The 21,492-nt window shown below is 39.7% G+C and overlaps 2 protein-coding genes across 5 annotated transcripts in view; both read right to left on the bottom strand.

Moving 5' to 3' along the window:
- Positions 1-7,200, bottom strand: part of CTNNAL1 (catenin alpha like 1) — a 60,513-nt gene extending 53,313 nt beyond the window's left edge. Inside the window, exon 1 of the mRNA XM_010587770.2 lies at positions 7,017-7,200. Coding sequence (XP_010586072.1) covers positions 7,017-7,157 — 141 coding nt within the window. The 5' untranslated portion in view covers positions 7,158-7,200. The remainder of the gene's footprint in view (positions 1-7,016) is intronic.
- Positions 7,201-8,442: 1,242 nt separating this feature from the next.
- TMEM245 (transmembrane protein 245) overlaps positions 8,443-21,492 on the bottom strand; it is a 103,981-nt gene continuing 90,931 nt past the window's right edge. For 3 of the 4 annotated variants that reach the window (XM_023545066.2, XM_010587768.3, XM_023545068.2), the window contains one exon: positions 8,443-13,548. In XM_023545066.2, the coding sequence (XP_023400834.1) occupies positions 13,503-13,548 (46 nt within the window). In that variant the 3' untranslated portion in view covers positions 8,443-13,502. Of the gene's footprint in view, positions 13,549-17,472; positions 17,553-21,492 lie in introns of all 4 variants that reach the window. The other variant, XM_023545067.2, reaches the window with a different exon arrangement.

Here is a 21,492-nt window from a genome sequence, read left to right as displayed (position 1 = left end):
GTAAATCTTTAAGGAAGCAGACTGCCACATATTTCTCCCTCGGATCAGCTGGGAGTTCCAACCGCCTGCCTACCTTTTGGTTAGCAGCTGAGCCCTTTAAGCACTGTGCCACCAGGGCTCCTGGTACCTAGTAAGCACTATACAATTTTTAGATAGTATTACACTCGTTGGAAACCCTGCTGGTGTAGTGGTTAAGTGCTACAGCTGCTAACCAAAGGGTCAGCAGATCGAATCTGCCAGGCGCTCCCTGGAAACTCTATGGGGCAGTTCTACTCTGTCCTATAGGGTCACTATGAGTTGGAATCGACTTGACGGCACTGGGTTTGGTTTTTTTTTTTTTTTTTTTGGTTTATTACACTCGTTAGATTTCTAGAAATCCTGTTCCTTCCTCATGTTTGTGACATTATTCTTATTTTCTACACTAAGGCCCTTGATTGAAGTGGATTTTCTTAGTTTACTCACTTATTTTGTGAGGAGTCAAGAAAGCAAGTGAAGATGATGAAAAAAAAATTTTTTTTTTTTTTTTTGATGAGGGGGAAATAAAGTGGTGGCAGCCTAGAAAAAAAGAACAAAGCCTAATTCCCTGAATCGCAAATAATAAAGGCACCAGCCTGCGACAAAGAAGTCCCTCTCTGGCTTAACTCATCAATAACTTTTCAGAATTATAAGGCTTAAAAATCAGCTGATTGTCTATTAAAAAAGCAACATGGAAGAAAACACACCAAGCCATGGAAGAATGCTTTCAAGGAGGCAGAAAAGGGGCACTTTCACTTAGTTTATACAGCATTTTATTTTTTGAATGGTATATATTTTATCTTTGCAATTAAACACAGACATATATTCACACACATAAATCAGCAAAGAGCAGAGAGAGCCCCGTATCTACTTTACTCATCCCTAGTCTACTGAACCAAGGAACCTGAATAGCCTCAAGGACAATGCAGATAGTAGTATGAACACGAGTTGAGCTACCTTTGAAGCTTAAAGGGTCGGTGCAATGGTGAATGAAATAACTCCTATCATAGGAAAAACTGGGCAGTGGAAGAATGTTCCACCCTAGGGTGGAACTGTATCAGGCATCCCTCTTTCTTTTCTTGGATAAAGACATTATAAAACTGGGAGTGGGAACTTTGACAGGAACAATACAATGATTATTAAAGGAGGTGGGGGAATTGTCCCGCGGAAAATATGCTTGGGACTTAGCTTGAGGCTTTTTTTTTTTTTCATTGTTTCAATTATAAAATATGTAACATCTGAGTATATATAGCAAATATATGTACAGTTTCAAGAAATAAAAGACTCATGCACCCATCACCAAGCTTAAGAGAACAATGCTGGTACCTCTGACAACCCAGGAGACCTGTGGGCCCCTCCCTAGCTACATTACCTCCCTCCCCTGCCCCGGAAGAAACCACTGTCCTTAATTTTGTGTTCATCACTCCCTTCTTATAATTCTCTCACATATGTTGCATCTCTAAATGATACATGGTTTAGTTTTGCCTGTTTTTGAACTTTTTGTTTTTACTTAATATCATGTTTTCCAGATTATCCATATTAAAATTTCTAGCTGCAGATCAATCATTTCACTGCTGCAGAATATCTCATTGTGTGAACACGGCACAATTTATTTAACCATTCTACTGTTAAAAGACATTTGGGTAGTTCCCAGTTTTTGGCCATTAGAAATAAAAATGCTAATCCCAATTTTTGTCCCCAGTACGCATACAAAAGTTTCTCTAGGGGTACAGACTTAGGAGTGAAAATGTTGGGCCACAGGGCATGCCTCCCCTCAGCTTAAACAGATGGACTACACCAAGCTGTTTTCCAAAGTGGTTGTACCAGTGACACTCCTAGCAGCTCCACATTCCTCACCAATGCTTGTCCTCACCGTGGCTTTAACTTGTACTTCTCTCATTGCTAAAAAAGTTGAACATCTTTTCACATAGCTTTTTGCCATCTGTTTCCTCTTTTGTGAGATGGCTATCGCTTTCACCAATTTTCAATAGGTAATCTTTTCATTTTTGATCCATAAGAGTTCTTTATTTAAGTACTATCAACCATTTGTGGGTTACTTGTGTTACGATTATATTCTCCCATTCTATGGCTTATCTTTTAGCTCTTGTAGTCTTTTGGTAAACAGAGATTCTTTTAATGGAGTCAAATTTATCAATCTTTCCTTAGAATTTGTACTTTGGTGTATTTAATCCTTTCCCTTCATGAAATTGTGAAGATATTGTCCTTTTTTTTTTTCTCCTTCCTGAAGGTATTAGAAGTTTTTGCTTTGATATGGATGTTATTATTCTATCTGGAATTGATTTTTTGTGTATGGTCTGGGACAAGGATCCAATTTGATGTATTCTATTTAGATAACCAATTATCCCAGACCCATTTTCTAAAAAGTTCTCCCTTTCCCCACTCATCAACACTGCCAATTCTGTCATGTATCAAGTTTCCATATAAAAGTGGATCTGTTTCTGGGCTCTCTGGTGTGTCTCACTGATCTACTGGTCTATCTCTGTCCTTATACTCACATTGTCTTAATTCCTATAGCTTTATAATAAGTCCTGATATCTATTAGACCAAGTCCACCTATATTGTTTTTCTTCTGGCTATGCTTGACTTTTTCATATAAATTTTAGAATACTTTAATCAAATTCTACCAAAAAAAAAAAAAAAACCTGTTGAAATTTTCATTGCAATTAAATTTTTACATCAACAAGGAAAATTTATCTCTCTATAGTATTGAGCCAATCTAACCATGAACACAGTATTTCTTCTCTGTTTATTTAGGTCTACTTTGGTTTTCAATAAAATTTTAAAATTTTCTCCAGGAAATTTGGCATCTCATTTGCTATATATATTCTTAAGAACTTCATTTCTTGTTGTAATTGTTATTGTAGCTGGTTACCTTTTAGAATTATCTTTTTTCTTTGTTATTAATGTAGAGAAATGCAGTTGACTTTAGTATCCTACATTCAGCTAACTTGCTAAACAGTCCTAATTTTTATAATTTATTTGTAGACTCCTTTGAATTTTCCATGAAGATAATTGTATCACAATGAGAGTTTTGATTTTTCTCTTTCCTATCTTTACACTTTTCTTCTCCATGTCTTGTTCTACTGGCTAGGATTTCCAGTATAGTGTTAAATAAAAGCTGTGATAGCAGGAGTCCTCCTCTTGTTTCTGGTTTTTTAAAAAACACTTGTTTCAATTTTGACTATTGCTATGGTGTTAACAAAGGTTTTCTGTGTTCTTCATCAGGTTAGGGAAGTTTCCATCTATTGCTAGTTTGCCTAGTGCTTTTTGAATTTAATTGAATGCTTTCTCCGCATCTACCCAAATGAACACGTATCTCTTCTATGAATGCAGCAAGTTGTATACATTTTTTCTAATGTTAACCCAATGTTGTATTTCTAGAATAAGGCTAGTAGCCCCGACTTTTCTCTTGGAGAGCCAGAAGGGGGTAGAGGACATCAGAATAGAAACTATCTGCTTAAAACTTGTTAAAATGTACAATGCTAGTCCCGCTTGTGGCCTCCAGACCCCATCTCCTACATGGCATTGTCCTGATTCATCCATGCTTTCTCTGAGCTCTCAGCGGACTTGCTGTTGATGGTTTCCATTTGATACTTGGCATGTGCTAATCTGTACATGTCCTATCTCAACTAGAATGCAAGTCCCTCAAAGAGTAGTTACTGGGTAAGGACACAATAAATACTTGTGATTGATGCTTAAAATATGCTTGAGGACATTTCAAGGAATCTGCTCACTTAGGGGGATTCAAATTTTAGCTCTCTAGAAAAACTCATATGTCCAAAAGTCTCATTTTCTAAGCATGCTGCAGTATTATCCAACTAATGTTTTACCATGAAACATGGATCCCTTAAAATGTCCACAAGTATACTTTAAGCATCAATAGCAAGCATTTACTGTGTCCTTACCAGTAACTGCTCTTTGAGGCACTTGCATTCTAACTGAATCCCTTAAGTACTCACTGTGGAGCCCTGGCGGCACAGTGGTTGAGAGCTCAGCTGTTAACCAAAAGGTTGGCAGTTCAAATTCACCAGTTGCTCCTTGGAAACCCTATGGGGCAGTTCTATTCTGACCTACAGGGTTGCTATGAGTCGGAATTGACCCAACTGCAACTTTTTTTTTTAAGCACTCACTGAAACTTTAAAATCATTTAAATTGTACTTCACACTTTGCTATTTTGTTAACAGGGTATTCTGACCATACTTTAATCATTTTTTAATTTTAAGCATAATTTTCACTTTTTCTTGTTGGGTACAGTAAATCATTAGGAACCCTGGTGGAGAAACAGTTAAGCGCTTGGCTGCTAAGCAAAAAGTCTACGGTTTGAACCCACCAGTAGCTCTGTAGGAGAAAAGACCTGGTGATCTGCTCCCATAAAGATTACAGCCTAGGAAACCCTATGGGGCAGTTCTACTCTGTCATATAGGATTGCTACGAGTCAGAATCAACTCGATTGCGTACAACAATAGTAAATCATTAGGAATATCAGTTATAGTACAAGATGTGTGGGATGCAGAACCTTAGCTGTGGCCCTGCAAGTGGCTTTAACAGAAAAAAAAAAAAAAAAAAAAAAAACCTGGCATTTCGCCCTTTGGCATTGACCTCTAGTTAACTCTCATCAGCAGAGCTGTTGAACTGATACGTTTTTAGCAGCAATACTGTGAAAGGTTACTATTTCTCCAGATTGCAACAATCGTCCAGCTTGTTTTCCATTGTAGACTCTCTTTGTAGTACCTAACAGGTGACCTCATCACTGCTTCTAGTTTCTAGAGTGGATAGTCCCTGGGTGTGACTATGGAGCCAGGCTGCTTGAGTTCAAATCCTAGTTTCGCACATACTAGTTGAAAGATGGAGTCCTGGTGGCGCACTGGTTAAGAGCTCGGCTGCTAACCAAATGGTCAGCAATTTGAATCTATCAGCCACTCCTTGGAAATCCTATGTGGCAGTTCTACTCTGTCCTGTAGGGTTGCTATGAGTCAGAATTGACTGGACAGTGGGTTTGGCTTTTGGGTTAGTTGAAAAACTGGAGGGAAATTATTTGACCTCCCTATTCTTTTTTCATTCCTCAGTTTCCTCATCTGTAAAATGAGAATAAACATATGGGCACCTTGTAGGATTGTTGAATGAGTTAATGGAGTACTATCGCCACTACCACCAGCTGCTGTCCAGTCAATTCCAACTCATGCCAACCCCAGGTGGTTCAGAGTACAACTGTGCTCCATTAGATCAGGAGGCCTCTCTTCCAAGGTGCCTCTGGGACTCCGGAGCACTATATACATATTGTTAACTAAATGCATACAAAACACTATCAACTTGAACTCAGCCATCCTCTTCTCCCCTCTCTGTCTCTTAAAACTGCTCCAGTATTTCTCACTTTCAGTTGTAGCTGTGTTGTTGTTCTTGGGGTGAAGGGACCAATTACTACAGACATTACTGACTGATCCCAGCACTCCTTCCCACTGGTCAGTACCTCAATCAGAAGTGTATGTGTGTCGTATGCTCATTTACTGTTACCAAAAAACAAAGACCAAATCTGTTACCATCAAGTCTATTCCAACTCACAGAGACCCCTAAAGGACAGACTAGAACTGCCCCATAGAGTTTCCAAGGAGCACCCGGTGGATTTGAACTGCTGACCTTCTGATTAGCAGCTGTAGCTCTTAACTACTACATACCACCAGAGCTCCCCATTTACTGTTAGCCATGCTAAAATAAGCACAGATGAAGAAATTGGGGTTATTTCATCAACATAACAGGAGTTTAGGGACATGTGTGACAGCTGTCTTCAAATACTAGCAAGGCTGTGATGGAGAAGAAAATTTAGAATTGTATTTAACAGGCCATTTCTCAAAGCTACAGGCTTTCCAGCCATCATTGAACATGTTTAAGCAGAAAACTGTTGACCAGGTGTTAAGGATGCTGTAAGTAAGAATTTTTTCTTTTTTTAATGTAGAGTCAGATAACCTCAAAGATTCATTCTACGTCTAAAATCTTGATAATACTGGTATGAATCATAAAGATTTTTACAATCAGTTGTGAGTCACACATTGACAACCCGTTCCTGCAGGCACACCATTCTTCGCTCCTCACAGTGGTTGGCACATTACAACAGATCTGAGCGAGGAATTCTAGCCCTCGGGCTGTGTATAAATCAACTCAGAGTAACAAAAACCTTTCTAAAACTAAGCATCGGTTAGCTGATTCTTGACTTCTGTTATGACCAGCAATACAATCATGCATACCTCCCAAAGTGGGATTTGGCAAAAAGGTGTGTGTCCTAGTTAACTACCAGATAGTCCTCTCTTCCAAGACGCCTGACCAAGGCTGACCAGGAGGGGCTGGCAGGTTAAGGAGAAGGTGCAGGGTGGCCCAGGGTGAAGGAGAGATAGGCGGAGCCGACACACAGGCAAGGGAGAGGGACAAAGGCCTCGGGGAGCGCACGCTGGACCTGGCTAGTAGGAAGTGCCCAAAGTGGCCGACAGTCCTGGGTTTGGATTGGGGATGCAAAAGTTTGACCTCAGTCGGTTAATGAGCGGCAACGAGGAGGGCCCCGGGACAGCTGGGGGCCTTCAGGTCTTCTCAGCCTCCCGGGTACTGGGCATGGCTGCCTGTCCCAGCGGAGGCGGCCTCGCTCAGCCGGGGGCCGCCTGCGGCCGCAAGCCCGAAGCCAGTCCTGGGGGCAGACCGGGCAGCGCACCTGCCGGGCCAGGCACCCGAGTCCGAGCCGGGCTCCGCCGAGCCGGCCCAGCCGCCGCCGTCCCGCAGCCTCCCTGCCGCTCAGCCCCACTCTGGCCTGGCCGCTGCATTTCAGATTGCCCCGACTCCCGGCGCCTGAGCCAGGCCCGTCCCTAAGCCCAGCCAGGCCGTCCGACACCGACGGCGCAGTCCTCCCGGGCCGGCCGGGCCCCGGCCGAGCTGGAGGCCGCCGCCATCGCGAGCCGCAGCTGGGGGGAGATGAAGGGCTGCGCTGGGCGCCACTTTACCTGAGAAACTAGCGGGAGCAGCGTCTGCTCCACCGAGCGAGTTTTGATCTCGAGTCCGGAGTCGAAGGCGAAGCCCGACGGGCTGGAGCCGTGGAATGTTCCGGCGCCGCCAACGCCAGCGGGGCCCGGAGAGGCAGCCATGGCCCTCCGCCGGTGCCTAAGCCCACACTCCGCGCCGCTGCGGGCCCGCTGTCCGCCGGCCCACCAGCCCGCGGCGGCAACAGCAGCAGCGCAACCGCACCGCCCGAGGCCCCGCCCCCGCCCGAGGCCCCGCCCCCACCCCAGCACCGCCCAGCCTCCGCCTCCGCCTCTGCCCCGCCTTCATGGCCTACGCGCTCCAGGGCAGCTCCGCTCTCCGCAGCCCCGCCCAGCCCCCCACTTCTGACTCCGTTGCCTGCCCCACCTCCTCCTCTCCTCAGGAGACCTGGGTGGGTTCCTGGCCGCTCTCCACGGCTAGGGTAGGGGACTACTTGGGAAGGATCACAGCCACTGAAAACCCTGAGGAGCACAGTTCTCACACATGGGGTCACCATGAACCATAATCGACTAGAGGAGGGTAACTGCTAGTTATAGTTCACCCTCCACCTTAGCCAGGATCATTTCTCCATTCACAATGTCAGACTGATACTACCAACTCCAGGTATCTGAAAGGTCTTTCCCAAGCACTGCTGAAACGTGCTTCTGATATTACTTCGCTTTATAGGCTCTTCAGGTTTGTTCACCAGTGTTATGCACAGCAGTTATTTTTCCTGTGTGAAAGTCCTATATTGAATAGAGTCATAACTTACGGCCTCAGCCTTGGACACCCTTCAGGCACCCACTCTTCAAATACAGCTTCCCTTACTTAAACTGACCATATTTCAAAAAAACTTCAGTGTAGCCTAAGTAAAAGGCAAGACACAAGGCCTAAGAGACAGATGGACATCTTCATTAAAGTTTGGCTTCACTCTTTATCTCAACAGAAATAAGACTAAGTTTACCACCAGATTCATTGAACACTATTAATTTTATTTCAAAATATAAACATTTTACATTTACAAAAGTTACATCAGTAGGTTGTCAAAGCAGGTTAAAGCTGAGAAACAGCATTTATGTGAGAATAAAGAATATTTACTGTTGTATTTGAGTACTCTTCTTACTTTCAAACCATCTTTACTTTGCCTGAGAATGCTGAGTTGATACATTTTCAAAAGGTTACATTAGCAATTACAACTAGATATATCAAATCCTGACCTCAAAATTAATATTTCCAAGAACACTTTAGTCACCTCAACAAGTGGCACTACAAAGGACAAAAGAAGGGTCTTCTTTGGATTAGCTACAATGAGTTATTTTCCTGGTCACTGCAATAGAAATGGTATTTCAATAATAAGCCAAAACGTTACTTTAAGATTTACTTCCGCACCTTCCATTGTACAATACAAAGCTAGAAACAAAAAAAGAAACGAAACCAGGTGTGGAGGAAAGAACGCTGGACTTGGAGTCAGAAGTCCTGTAACTGAAATTCTGACTCCACCGTTTTATGGTATAAAGTTAGGGGAAATTCAACAAACCTTTCTGAGTCTCCAGTGCCTCATCTGTACAACGAGGATAATACTTAACACCTGCCTCACAGGGTTGTTATGAAAAGGGATCTGAAAACTCTAAAGTGCCATACAAAAGCATCACTAAAATGTAATAGCAACAGATCACCACTGTATCTGCACATTAACTGATTCTTTACAAACTTGCAAAACTAAGCATAAATACTGATTTTACACACCATAGGTGGAGAAGAATCTCTATACTTTAAGTATAGCTCTGAAATGTAAATTTTCTCGCTCTCTAGTATCTCACTAAACTTTGAGATTTATTACCTGGTACCATGGTAACGATTTACTATTCAGTGTTTTCATCAGGATGTCTTCTAAAGGGCTGTAAACTTGCTCTAGAGCCGTGTTTCTTAAAGGACCAATCCTCTGAGATTCTCTGAATAAAGAAGGAGGGGGGCAAGTCTAGTAAACACAGTCTTCAAACCCTCTTATAAATTCATGGCATGTAATAGTACATCCCAGAGCCCTAGTGGCACAGTGGTCAAGAGATTGGCTGCTAACCAAAAGGTCAGCAGTTTGACTCCACCTGGCGCTCCTTGGAAACCCTACTGGGCAGTTCTACTCTGTCCTATAGGGTTGCTATGAGTCAGAACTGACTCCACAGTAATGAGTTTGGTTCTGGTAACAGTAAGTTAAAACCTCTTAGAGGTCCTATAGAAAGGAAGCAAATTCAGCATTCCTCAATTTTAATAAACCATAAAGTCCCTTCCCCTTCCAACATTTTTTCCCCCTCTTACAACATCTATTAACATCCCTTAGAACAACTGCTATAAGGAACATATATTTTGGCAAATGCTGTTCAAATACAGGGAAAAGGGAAAAGAAGTAGAACAATGAACTGAGGGGAAAAAAAACTATTCTACTCAGAATTCTGTTACTAACTGGCTGTCTGTGTTAGACAAGTCATGTTAAACTACGAACGTGTTTCCTTCTCTAGAAAATGACAGAATCACCTAATTATGTAAGATCCATTCTAGCTGAGAATTTCTGACTGCAGGAAGCAGACAGATTAGCTTCATTTTTAAACTATCCAAAAATAACTACTTAGTGGTTTCAGATAGTGTTTATGTATTTCTTGCAGGTCCTCAATATATTAATAAAATTAATGTATTTGATGATGAAATACATAAATGACAAAAAATTGTAAAAACAAAAGTACTTGTTCTTATCTAGAACTAACATTTGGGAGTATGTTGCCAGAAACTATTTCCAGTGTGAAATGCGCCCACTAAGTCCCATTGTAATACTCATGTAAGGGTCTAGGGAGACTTTCAGCACAAGAGTATGTGAAGTCCTGAAGGGGTCCTTCCTGTAAACCCTGAGACTGAAAGCTCTGGATAGCTCACTAAACTAACTTAATCTGACCCATCATGGCCTGAATTTCTGAGTATCTCTTGCCCACTATTGAACATTCCTGAAGCACTAATACATCCATATGAGAACTAGAGGTACTAGAAAATTCTGATGGGTCACAGTGGGTTCATGTTAAGACTAAGTTTAGACCTCATCTGCAAGCCCTTTAGCAGCATACACTTTAACTGGTATAAACAGCTGCCACTTCCAAAGAGTACAGAATTTTTAAATACACAGTCTCCGTAACACTTCCCAGGTATCCTCCCACTGTCAGGAATCAACCCACACCAGTCTCAGAAATCAAGGAAGAACTCTGCCAGCTAACCATCTTTCATGGAAGACGGTGTTATGAACCCTCGCAATTAAACAGCAACAAAAAATAAGACTGGCATCTAAGGCAGTCTGACAGACAGAACTTTTAGGAACAGAGTGTAACAGGAATTTCGGACTTAAATGACATGGGGTTTATGTTGAAAATTCCATATCCTGTCCTCATTCTCAAAAGAGAGGAACAATTCTGTAGAGAGGGTTTCAATCTCCTCCTCTCCCTGCACCATGCCCTCCCATTCAGCTTACAATTGAATAGTGAATGTGTACTTGAAACTAATCTTTAATAAAGCTATAAAATGACAAGATATTGTGACAGGATTTATGGACTTGGTTTTTACTCAAGCAAATTCTACCTCATCAATGCATGGTTTGTTCCTAGGGAAGCTCTTTCTGGGTCATACCACTTGGTCTCTACGCCCTGTGAGAATTCTATAAAATCTTTTCACTATATTTGAAAGTCTTTAAATAGGGTAGAGAGGGGGCATGCTAGGCTGCTCCTCTCTGTCTCCGAGGGTCCCTGTCAGACTCCCCCCAGCTAGTTAACCTTCCTATTCCTCACACTGTCACTGGAGTCCTGTGGCAGTTTGTTTCCTGAGTGGGAGTATGTTGCTCTGTAGGGTACCTCTGTTCATGATATTTCAGGGGGATACTGCATCATTGCTGCTAATTTTGGCAACTCTATTCTCTTAGTGCTTAGAGTACTTAAAGTTTCCCTCTAAAAACTCCATATTCGTACTAATAATTATGCCCAGCAACAGTCATATGTTAGCTTAAGTTTAGTTACTTGCAATATCACTTTATACAGCTAAAAGCACTTTACCAAAAAGTAAAAAACCAAACCTGCTGCCATGGAGTTGATTCTGACTCATAGCAACCCTACAGTATAGGACAGAGCAGAACTACCCCATAGCATTTCTAAGGAGCAGCTGGGGGACCCAAACTGCTGACCTTTTGGTTAGCAGATGATTTCTTAACCACTGTGCCACCAGGGCTCCAAAAGCACTTTAGAGGAACATAATTTATGTACACAGACTAATTCATTGTGTACAATAGGTGCCTCTTATTAATGTGTTCATTATAGCTATAAACTTATCAATACACAATGAACAAAAAACAAACCTGATTTCTTTTTTAATCCTTTTAATGCAAAAAATTTAAATTTAGCATTACACATGATCTGGCTAATATTTAAGGTGAAAGAAGGCCTTCTAATGAGTTATCTCCCTATAGCACTCTACAGAGTACAAACTCTCAACAAATTTCTAAATGAATGAACAACTGACTAAAGTACAGAACGTGCTATTTAGTGGCCAAATTTAACAAGTGTTAGAATGTCAGATTATAATTATTGAAGGATTCATAAAAAAGTAAGAGATCTGCATGTAGCCTACTGCAGATCAAAGAACTCATGGTGACCTTTTCCAGATGTGTTTTTCTTAAGTAGTATCAGAACACATGTAAGCTAATTAATATATTAACTATACTTCTTTTTTTATACTTCTTAGTGAGAAGACATTTGTTTTCCACAAAAGAAAACCATTGATACTTATGAACCCCTTTTCCTCCATATTCCCTTGGGCAGAGAAGAGTCTCATGATTATTTTGTACAGTGGAAAGGGCACAAAGCTAAGAGCTGGGCTCTAGTCCCAGCCCCATCATTAACTGTAGGACAGGTCTTAAATTCATTTATAACAAATGGATAGCAACACCTATTCAATCTCATAGCACTGGGAAACATTGGGCAAGATTTCAGAAGGAAGACTCCACAGTATAGCAGAGATTTCAAGTTATGGAGTCAGACAGACCTGAGGTCAAGTCTTACTAGCTTTGTGACTTTGAGTTATGACTTTCATGACTTTGAGTCACTTAACTTTTTTAAACTTTAGTTTCCCCATTTATGTGAAACTGTTATAACATAATGTGAAACTGCACGAAAGCTGATGTGAAAGGGTTGTGAAATAACATGAACAAAAAGGTTTAGCAAAATGTAAAGCATATGCTGGTTATTATAATATCTAGGCTGTTTGAAAAGCTACAATTTAATTCAACAATCATTCATATAGTGTCTTATGTGCAAGGCACTGCACTCAGTGATGATGAAACATACAACATAAATATAAAATCCTATTGCTAATAAGTAACTAATTGGTGGAATTCCAAATAATGAAACACGGATACATGTAACAAAACACTACAGCTATTCCTGAGATTTTTTTCACTTAAAAAACAAAACCAAAACATTAGGGGCGAAAACACTATAATTACAGCATGAATTCTATCATATTATCATTAATAGCAGTTTAATGAGTACTTGGATGTGGTCAGCCAAGTTTCAGGAATTCGACAATGGTGTAATAGGAGATGGGTGGAAAGGCAGAGGAGGAAGAGCTTCGGTCTTTGTCTCTCCTATGGTTGCAACATAAAACTGAACCTCAAATAAGTCACATCTACCCCTATGCTTTCTGTTCTTTCTTAAATATGGGAAGATAAAGAGTGATAACCAAAAAACCAAACCTGATGTGTAGTGCTGATTGACTCACAGCCACCATAAAGGGCAGAGCAGAAATGGCCCGTAGGGTTTCCTTGGTTATCTTTACGGAAGCAGACTGCCATATCTTTCCAGCAGGGCTGCTAGTGGGTTCAAACCGCAAACTTTTTGGTTAGCAGCCCAGAGTTTAACCACTGCACCACCAGGGCTCCCCACTGAGTGACAGCAGGGTAGAAAACTCATTTTTCCAGCTCACGCAGCTACGTAACAGAAGGTGAAAATCCTCTCCATTAAAAGTGACTGTCAGAGAAAAGTTTAAGAACCAATTTCTTAAACTGGAAAAAATTATATAGTATACACTTTTAATAGCATGTAGTTTAGAGCTCTTAAAATAACTTTATAAATACATATAATAATATAGATAATCAAAGTGGGAAAATTCCAAGCCATAGTACCAGTGCATAAATTGAAACTTTTCAAGCCATCTTAGAAACACTTAAGTGAGCAAACCACATTTCTAAGCTCCAAAGCTGTGTTTTAAAATGAAAAGCAGCCCACATCAAGTTCTCTCTTGTCCAGGCATTCTGTATGTAAGGTCAGGAGGGTTCTGTTTCTTTTCTGGGCTCTGCTTGCTGGGCACAGCTGAAAGGACAGAAGGACACAGCTGAGCTGAACTCACTGTCAGTTGGGTTTCCTAGAAAAATCATTTCAGTGGAAGCCTTGTCAGTCTATTGAAGATTTCAGATCATCAGAAATGTCACGGAAAGTCCTGTAAGAAGAAAAGACAAAATGATTAGTTTTGCTTTTGGAAAAGAAAAAAATAAAAAATCATAGAGATAATTAAAAATACAAAACATCTATCCAGTAATTCAGTACCATAAAAGATAGTATCTTATTTTTATAATCTTTGAGAGCAGTAATGATGTTATATACTTTTTTTCTTACTATTTTCAATGAGTATTGTTTCAAAGTCTGCTAGTTGTCTGTCATTCTTTAGTATTAAGAATCCCAATTTTTTGTTGGACTCACTGTCTCCTACCTAAAAGACTACGTTCACTTGAAGCTACAAATGACCACGTGACTAAGTTCTGGCCAGTGAGATATAAGTGGAAGTGTGCAATTTCTGAGCACTGTCCTTAAAAGAGAAGGACGATATTCTTCAGCCTTTCCTCCTTACTGGCTGAAAACTGGATGTGATTTAGATAAAGAGAAAAAATACCAAGAGAGCAAAGATAAAGGGCGAAGTGAAATATTTAACTATAAAATAGGACACCTGCTCCAGCACAGTCCAAGCTCTGAGGGATAAGGTTCATGGGAGGGAAAGTGGAGACTTTTAACCAATGACCTTGTAATTGTACTCTCTGTCCCACATCAGGTAAGCTAAATGAATCTTGCTAATTGGCAGCAAATACCTGGGTTGCACGGCATGCCTGTGGTCTCCTGCATACATGAGGTTTCTACCTGAGGACTGTGGTAGCCAGTTTCCCTTCGCTATATAATTCACATGCTCAAGTGTCACTCAGTCAGGTCTGCACTTGTGTTAGCAGCCTAGATGGCCAGGCCAGAGTTCATCAATAAACATGAGCTCAAGCATGTACCTTGGACCAAAAGGCCTCATCCCAAGGTTGATGAAAAGAACATCAGGAGAGAGGGAAGCTGGGCCCAAATGTTTGTGAATAATCCTACTAGCCCTGGACCACCTACCTCTGGGCTTCTTTTATACAAGCAGAAATAAAGGAATAAACTTCTAGCTCCTTTAAGTCACTGTTACTCTCCGTTGTGTTGACAGTGGGTTTTCTGAGTTTTTTTGTTTGTTGGTTAGCTGGTTGGTTACCAAATGATACAGATATGAAGCACAAATTTATTATCATCCTTTTGGACAGAAGTTACCCTGCTCCCTTACAAACAATACTACCAATCAGGAATACATAAAAATAGGTGAGTTTAAAATAGTCGCATTTTTCAAGACAGTTTTAAAGTCTTCAAATAATATTAATCTGTAATCACATCACTATAGCATCTGTGCTATTCCTTTTTAGCCTATCATAATCAAACAAAGCTAATTTTATTTTTATACCAGCAGCCAAGTATTGGTTACTGAAAACAGATTACTCAATATTCTCACTAGAAAGAGACCTAACAGAGAATATAAGTGTGTCAAAATGTCAACAGCTCAGTTTTTATAGTTGTAAGAAAAAAAGATTTAAAAAAGTTGTCATTAGGCGAAATCATCTAAAAACTGATAAAGCACATAATCTGAAAATGCAATTCCACGCTCATGCTACCTTTCTTATTCTTTTTGTCTTCTCAATTGTCAATTTATCCAACTATCTAGGAGTGTTATATATATATACGGTCTAGATAAATTAAAGGCCAATCCCTTAGCACAATGTAGAAAACACTTCAATGTCAAGGGAGGCACAGGTAAAATTTACAGAAAGGAGATTTTCGAGGATGCTTGATCATCTTAAGGCTCACTGAATACGCCCTAAGCTTCTTGTACCTCTGAAGCATGCCTCTAACTAGCACAGCTCTACTTCTAAAGGAACAGCTTTGAGAACGAGTAGGATTCCTGACCATGGCTCCTGTGGCTTCGAACGGGTTTATGTCTAACATGACTAACCCCACCACGTTGAGGATATGCTTACAAGTTTAAGAACTGGAATGAATCTTGTTTCCTTAAATATTTCTACATTCTGAAAATAATTTTCAAAACTAAGATTTAAATATATACAGTATGTTTAAATCTATTAATATTATCTAAATATTTATACCTACATATACATATAGATCCGAGTTTCTCAGCAGCAGCACTATTGACATTTTGAATCAGAGAATTCTTTATAGTAAGGGGCTGTCATGTGCATTACAAAGTGTTTAGCAGCATCGCTGACCACCACCCACTAGCAATCAGTAGCACTTCCCAGGCCATGACAATAAAAAAGATCTCCAGATATTGGCAACTGTGCCCTGAGGGAAGCAAAATCATCCCTGGTTGAAAGCCACTGCTGTAGTTATCTACCTACCTATTTATTTATATATCTACTTTTCACAGTCTCACCTAACTCTATGTTTCTCTATTTTTAAACACCTGCAAGTCAGAATATATAACTCTTCAATTTCTCTAAATTATGAATGAAGATTCTGCCTTAGGGCAAAGACGCATGAAATAAGATTAAGACTGTGGCTGGCCTAGAGACTGCTTTCTGTTGACAAGTAAGCTTAGTCGTTGCCTTGAAATTCATACCTACTATTCAATTCTGCCCCCAGGCCAAGAAAACCTCCAAAAGGACACAGAAGAAAAGAGGTGAAAGCAAGCTGATAAAAGTAACCAAGTATTTTCCATCTCACTATTATTTCTAGATGTTATGACAATAGGTGTATGTATGTGTGTGTAAAACGCTATAGAAATAACACTGATCTTAAACAAACCTCTGATTATCTCTAGGAAAACAAACCTAGAGATGCAGAAATGACTGGTTTCTGGCCTAATTAAGAGGAATAGCTCTAATTAATCACTAGGGCTCATATAAATCTAACTCTCTGGATTAGAAACAAGGATATAAACCTGCATTTACAGAATTTATTTCTAAAAATGTTTACTGCCCTACCTAAAGCATCTACAGTATTTTTTTCCCCAAACCATACAGATTAAGCTCCTAAAAGCCACAGTGGTAAAATTTCTCATTTAAGAATGGTCAATGCAGAATGGGACTACATGTGGCTGGGCGGACAAAGAATTGTTAATAACATTGTATGCCTCTTTTGATGGCAACGGGGATTGAGCAGTATGATCTTTCATTTACTTGCTCTTTTAAAAAGTTTTAGGATCTGTTTTCCCCAAAGTTTCAATTGGATATTTTAAAATCCATTTTACCTCCCACTCTCCCATATCCTCTACATAAATATTTAAATAGTTTCTGATTTAACAACTCAAGAGTTGCTGACTCCCAGCCTACGAGAGATGTAGAACAAATTTTGGATGTTTAAAAATAAAAAGATTTAAGTGATGAATTTAACTTGCTCAGTTGGCGCCACACAGTTGAGTGTGTATTTCCTAAGCCCTTCGCCAGTACATAGTTACATAACCTTGTGACAAAGCACATGCCATCAACTATGATGTATATTTCCAACAAATTTTGAATAAAGTTCTAAGTCTGTGGCTTAACATGTCCCATCCTCTTCTATCAACCTCAAGGTTATACTGCAAAAACTCTTTTTGTCTGATTTGTTTTTGGTTTCACTAATTTATTAATGCATCAGATTTTCACTGAGTGCTTTCTATTGCCAAGCACCATGCTGGAAATGGTAAAACAATAGTAAACAAGTTAGTTACAGCTTCTTTCTTCAGAAAGCTTACCAACCAGTGGGAAAGACTTTGTGCCAAGTTCTGTGATAGAACTTTGTGTGTGTCATGTTGCTTATTTTACTGAATCTGCCCAATGTTTTCATATGACATTAAAAAAAAAAAAAACAACTTGCAAACCCGTTGCCGGCGAGTCAATTCCAACTCATAGTGACCCTGTAAGACAGAATAGAACTGCCCCATAGTGTTACCAAGGAGTGACTGGTGGAGTCAAACTGCCGACCTTTTGGTTAGTAGCCGAGCTCTTAACCACTATGCCACTATTAGGTACTATTATTTTCCATGTTTTATAAATGAGGAAATTGAGGCTTAGACAAGGTAACTTACCCACAGTCACATAGCTAATAAGCAAGTGGGCTGGTGTGTTTCAACTCAATCTTTCTCTCCTTTTTCCTTCCCTAATCCCCCTAGAAAAAAACAACATTCTCTGTTTCTCTGTTGTGTTAATTAAACACGCATTTACATATTTTAAGTTTCCACAGAAGTGCAAGATGCTATGGAGACACATAACAAGGACATCTCACCTAGTCCAGAGAATTCCAGTAGTGCAATTCAGAAGAAGACTCTATTAAATATAGGCCATAATACTTGGACTTGGCTAGAAAGGAGTGGTATTCTTTACAGAGGGGACAACACATGCAAAGATTAGACTGATTTCAGGGAATTAAAACAAGTTCAATATGGCTAGAAAATAAAATGCAAGGCAGGAAGCAACAACAGATGAGTCTGGAGAAGTAGACAAAAAGAAAGCATGGAAAGTCTTATGGGCAAATTCAAGTTTTGACACAGGACAGACCAGGTAGAGCCTTGCTAGTCACGTCAAGGATTTTGATTTTTCTCCTAAAACCAATGGGAAGCCTTTTTAGTCAGCTTCATGATCAGATGTGCTTATACGGATTACAAGCTGCACTATGGACAACAGACCAGAAAATAGTAAGAGACGCTGAAAGGTTTGGTAGGGGACTTAGACTACGCAGCAGTCCAGGTCAGAAATACCAGTAGCTTAGATCAACTTAGACCAGGGAAGTGGCACTGGGGATAGAAAGGCAAGGATAGATTCTGAGGTAGAACTGACAGGACTCGGTCAAGATGATAAATGAAGGCATGGGATGTAGTAAGGATGACAATATGGCAAACATAAGCTGAGGGTAACATTTACCGAGCTGGGAAACAGAGCATGATGTTTTTTTCTAGGGGGATTAGGGAAGAAAAAAGGAGAGAAAGATTGAGTTGAAACACACCAGCCCACTTGCTTATTAGCTATGTGACTGTGGGTAAGTTACCTTGTCTAAGCCTCAATTTCCTCATTTATAAAACATGGAAAATAATAGTACCTAATAGTGGCATAGTGGTTAAGAGCTCGGCTACTAACCAAAAGGTCGGCAGTTTGACTCCACCAGTCACTCCTTGGTAACACTATGGGGCAGTTCTACTCTGTCTTACAGGGTCACTATGAGTTGGAACTGACTCGCCGGCAACGGGTTTGCAATTTTTTTTTTTTTTTAATGTCATATGAAAACATTGGGCAGATTCAGTAAAATAAGCAACATAACACACATAGAGTTCTATCACAGAACTTGGCAAAAAGTAAATCCCAATAAATGTTCGCAGTGTTTGTTTTTGTTACTATTTAAGAGGTCATTTAGACTTCTCTAAAGAGTGATATATTGAACACACATTTTCTGAATTCAGGCTCTCCCAAAATTCCATTAGAATGTCAGTAAAATAATTTTTTAAAAAGCATAAACCGACCCAAAAAAAATAGTTGAGAAGAGGCAAGCACTATAAGCTTTTTGAAGATACATAGAGCAGGTAGACAACTAGTAACCAGCCTAGGATATGTTAAAAAGCTGAATCCTAAGCCAGTAGTGGGAAAAGCCAAGAAACAATCTGATTTATTCATCAAAATCCCCCAAAAGGCTCAGAAATTGGTGGTATCAAATAACTCTGGAAGTGGGGTTGAAGGTGGGGCTAAACATAGAAGAAAAATTTTAAAGTCTACTTAAAAGCAGTAAGACCCTCCTCCTCAATCTTTTCTTTATTTCCTTCCAGCCAAGTAACTCCCCTTACCCTCTCCCCTCCCTGGCAGAAAGCTAGAGATTTTTCCTTTTGGAGAAGGTAAAACTGGACTAGGGGATAACAGGCAGCGATGAGGATGGGGATAATGACAGCCGAGAGATTAAGTGAATGTTTATATCTTGAACCCATGCAGTCTTTTTCCTCATCTTGGCTCCGAGAATGCTGGCAGCAAAGCCTTCAACCTCTAGGAGAAAGATGAGAAGATCTTTCTTGGAGGAATTTACTAGCCCAAAATGAGGAACCAAAAGACACTGATATCAAGGGTTCCACAAGGAAATGGCCCTGCCAGATTATATTATGTTTACACACATAACAACAAGGCCAAGCTAAAGCTTCTGGGTAAATTCTGCCCTCATAATACGAGCCAATAATCAAAAATCTTCCAACCTTCAGATGGAAACAAGAGGGAAAGAAAATCATTTGCCTTTAGAGGAATTCGTATTAGTTTCTTTTTTTCATCTTAGAAACTAAATCCTATACTGCTAATCTGGAATCATCAATTAAAAGTTTTTCCTAAAATAACAGCAAAATATTGTTCAACCAATTTTCTTTCTTGCTTTTTGTTTGGTGAGTCCCAAGGATAGAATGTCAAGTTAGCAAGGGCTCTCTATTGCATTGAAGAAACTGTCCACTCGGGTATCTGCCTCCTTTAAGAGGCAAAGGCAGAAAAGGATAAAAGTGTCGCCATCCCGAGTGGTAAACCTTTGGTCAAAACCACCAAAGTACCTCTGATTCTTTTTATTCTTTTTGAGGAAACAGATTTTTTCCTGCCATCAAGTGCCTTGCAACAGCTAAAATGGCTCTTGAACCAAACAGCTCTAACTCAGAAACTTTTCCTACTTCTTCTGAGTTAAAAGTCCCAGTCTCTCTTCACAAAATATAACATTTAAAACAAAATAAAAAGAACCCTGTTTTAAAAGAATGTTAAGTAATAAAATAAGATAGTTTCACTAAGCACATCATCAGAACCAACTTGTTAACAATTCCTCAATTACACTGTAATATCCAACAGCTGGAAAAACCATGTTTTCCAACTGAAAGAATAAAGAAAATGCATTGTATTCTCTGTGAGGTTAAAATCCTTTTATCCTGAGACTGTCTTACTTTGTTTTAAAATGTAATTTCTGGTACAATCACATAGGGAAACTATTTGGCAGTATCTACCAAAGCTAACACAGAGTATACCCAGCAATTCCACTTCTAGGTACATAACCAAGTGAAGTAAATACTCGTGTCCACCAAAAGACATGTACAAGAATGCTCAAAGCAGCTTGATTCGTAACAGCCATAAACCGGAAAATACCCTAATGTCTATCAATACTACAATGAATAAACTGGAACACTAGGTAGCAATTAGTAAAAGAACAACTGCTACATGGACAGATAACATGGAAGCATTTCACAAATACAATGTTCAGCATAAGAAACCTGACTAAAGAGTACATACTAAATTACTCTTTCTACATGAAGGTCATAAGAAGACAAAACTAATCTAAGGTGACAGAGGTTAGAATACTGGCAAAGGAGGGGTCTTTCAGAAGCTTTCTAAAGTAACAGAAATATCCTGTACCTTGATATGGGTTGACGGTTGCATAAATACATGAAAAAAACCACCAAGCTCTATATTTAAGATGTGCATTTCACCACATGCAAGATATACCTCAAAAAGAAAAGTTTACTTACAAAATAATAAGTTGCAGCTCTATATTGGTGCCCCAAATAATTTTCCCTAACTTTTTATTTTGAAAAAGTATAACCCTGCAGAGAAAGACCAGTACAATTAACATTCATATGCCCTTCACTAGATTCACCAATTGTTGATTTTGCTACAGTCACTTTCTCTCTGTTTTGGCTCAACTATTTGAAAACAGGTTGTAGGTATCATGACATGTCACCCCTAAAGGATATTCCCCGACATAACCAAAGTACCATTATCACATCTGAGGTTTAGCATTGATATACTAACAGTATTTAACATATGGTCCATATTCACATTTCTCCAATTGCTCCAGAAATGTCCTGCATAGATTCCCACAACCCCAATCCAGGATCCTATCAAGAATTAATGTACTGTATTTGGTTGTCCTATTTCTTCATCGTCCTTTAATCTAGCATACCATGCTCCACATGTGCCTTTCCATTTTTTAATTTATTTTTGCTCTTTCATGACATTAACAATTCTGACTCAATTTAGTTTTTGAAACCCGAAAGTCTGTAAACAAATGATATGTATCTCCTTAGTGTTTTCTACAATCTTTAGCACAGCAC

Source organism: Loxodonta africana, chromosome 9 (assembly GCF_030014295.1).
Source record: "Loxodonta africana isolate mLoxAfr1 chromosome 9, mLoxAfr1.hap2, whole genome shotgun sequence".
Lineage (NCBI taxonomy): Eukaryota > Metazoa > Chordata > Mammalia > Proboscidea > Elephantidae > Loxodonta > Loxodonta africana.
This window is presented reverse-complemented; position numbering and strand designations above follow the sequence as displayed.